Source organism: Capsicum annuum, unplaced genomic scaffold, assembly GCF_002878395.1.
Source record: "Capsicum annuum cultivar UCD-10X-F1 unplaced genomic scaffold, UCD10Xv1.1 ctg81158, whole genome shotgun sequence".
NCBI lineage: Eukaryota > Viridiplantae > Streptophyta > Magnoliopsida > Solanales > Solanaceae > Capsicum > Capsicum annuum.
In genome coordinates, this window is record NW_025891860.1 from 1,339 (window position 1) to 3,741 (window position 2,403).

General features: G+C 38.8%; 1 protein-coding gene across 1 annotated transcript; it reads right to left on the minus strand.

The window, feature by feature from the left end:
* Positions 1-1,871: 1,871 nt before the first annotated feature.
* Positions 1,872-2,393, minus strand: LOC124895299 (disease resistance protein SUMM2-like). Its single transcript, XM_047405735.1, has one exon. The coding sequence runs from the start codon at positions 2,391-2,393 to the stop codon at positions 1,872-1,874; it is 522 nt and encodes a 173-aa protein (XP_047261691.1).
* Between the last annotated feature and the right edge of the window lie 10 nt (positions 2,394-2,403).

The following is a 2,403-nucleotide window of genomic DNA, read 5'->3' on the forward strand; positions in this document are numbered from 1 at the left end:
ATTAAATATGAAAAAAATATTTTTTTTAATATTTTAAAAAATAAATTTTTATGAGTAAAGATCTTGTGTAAATAATAATGAGTTTTAAAAGTTTTGTTGGAAGTTGGTAAAAGGTAAAAGAGCTTGCGTCTGATTTTGGATTGCGTCTGGTAAAAGGGTTGGATTGCATCTCGGGTCTAGAGTCTGGGTAGGATGCTGGGATCTGGGTCGGGGTCCAAATTCCTCTCACACATTAATTTTTTTCTGATTTTTTATTCCAGCGACTACAACAACGTACCCAGTAAATCTCACAAGTGAGGCCTGGGAAGGTAAAATGTACGCTAACCTTACCATTATCTCGGGAAGGTAGAGAAGTTGTTTAAGAGAGGCCTTCGACTCAAGTGTAGCAAATTAATTCAAATACAATAAATAGAAATACATTAAAGATAATATGGTAGCACGGAATAGTGCAGAAACTACCATAAAAACAATAATCAAGTCACAAAATAGAGTGATAATTAAAATACAATAAAGAACGACAAAAATAGATATCTACGGCTAAACCTTACGCTATCATACTATGACTAGTGCACGACAACACTCCTACGCGACTAATCTTCTATTTTGATGTGCGTCCTCCACATCCCCCTATCTAAGGTCATATCCTCGGTAACCTGAATATGCATTATGTCCTATCTAATTACCTCTCTCCAATACTTCTTCGGCCGGCCTCTACACCTCTTCGTACCCACTATATCCAACCTTTCGTACCTCCTCACCGGGGCGTCTAAATCTTGCCTCGTTACATGTCCAAGCTATCTCAATCTCGCTATCCTCATCTTATCCACCACGGAGGCCACTCCCACCATATCTCGAATGTCCTCATTCCTGATTCTATCACACCTAGTATGCCTACAAATCTATCCGAACATTCTCATTTCTACGACATGCATCTTTTGAACATGGGAGTTTTTGGTTGGCCAAAACTCCGTCCATTACAACGTCGGTCTAACCACCACTCTATAAAACTTACAACGTCGGTCTAACCACCACTCTATAAAACTTACCTTTAAATTTCAATGGTATCTTCTTATCACACAAGATGGACTGATTTTTTTCGCAGACACAAAAAGTAAATTGCAATATGGCCACAAAAAATTTAGCTTGATTAAACTGTGTTAACTCACTTAGGCATGATTTCATCTCCGTTATTGTTACTAGTATTATATTAATCCAACATTATAACATTATTTGATCTAATATAAATAACAAACTGACTAGTAGTGGACCATGATTTTCGCTACGGATAGTTAAAATAAAAGAAATTATAATAAAAAGCATACGAATTAGGGGATTAAACATCCAATATATACCATACATAATTTTTTTGACCTATCTATGCACAATATCTATAATTTTCCAGCAAACATGTGATTTAATACAACATGAAGGACAAAATACAAGAGACATTTGTTTGGGGTAAAAAGGAAAAAGAGTAAAGAGTGTGTCATTACAGAGAAAAAGATTGATTATTTAATGCTGAGCCAGTGAACCTCAAAAATATCTATATGTAAAGTAAGGTTGGAAGAGGGTGTTGAGATGGGATTGTTGAGATCCTGCAAGATAGCCCGTGGAAACAACTTCTTCATCCTAGAGCAGTAGCGGATAACCAATTCTGTTAGACCCGAGAAGGTGTGAGATGCAATTTTTCCCTTACAGAGCCCAACAAGATTGGCCAAGTCATGAACTTTCAGACTGCAGAGAGTCTGTAGTTGTATCTCTACCAGAGGGCACGTTGACGATCCATTCTATGTCTTCACAATCAGTGATCCTGCAGGTCAAGCCTCTTGAAGAAGTAGTCCATGACAGAAAGTTGTCCACAAAGCAGCTACTCAGACTTCAGAAGAGCGGCTTGTTAGAATCAGTCTGCATCCCTCCTCACAAAGAGGGTAACCCAACTCCTCCGAGCTAAGCCGATCCCAAACATCATCCAATATGATAACAATGTTCTTCATTTGTCTGAATGCCCGGTTTAATCGGTCCGCCCTTCTGTGTTCATCGTCCTCATCTGATAGGTCCAGCTTCATAATTTTGGCAAGGTCGTCTTGTAGTCCTTTGATGCTAAACCCTTGAGAGACCGTTAGCCAATGGACTTGATAACGACTATCTTCAAGAAGAAGATTATATGTATACTTTGCCAAAGTGGTTTTACCCACCCCTCCCATACCATATATACGGATGCTTGAGGCATTCTCATCCTGTAACCACGTCCAAATCACTTCTATATTCTGTTTTGATGTTTCCTCCTGAACTGGTTGCACCTGCATTGGACACTCCTCGCTTTCATACGCATCAAACACGAGCTCTCCAAAATGTCTACTTTTCTCGAGAAGTTCTCCAACCCTTCCATCCATCTTCTCCAAA

Excerpts from the sequence above, each read along its gene's own strand:
- LOC124895299 (XM_047405735.1), bottom strand. The coding sequence starts at position 2,393 with ATGGATGGAAGGGTTGGAGAACTTCTCGAGAAAAGTAGACATTTTGGA.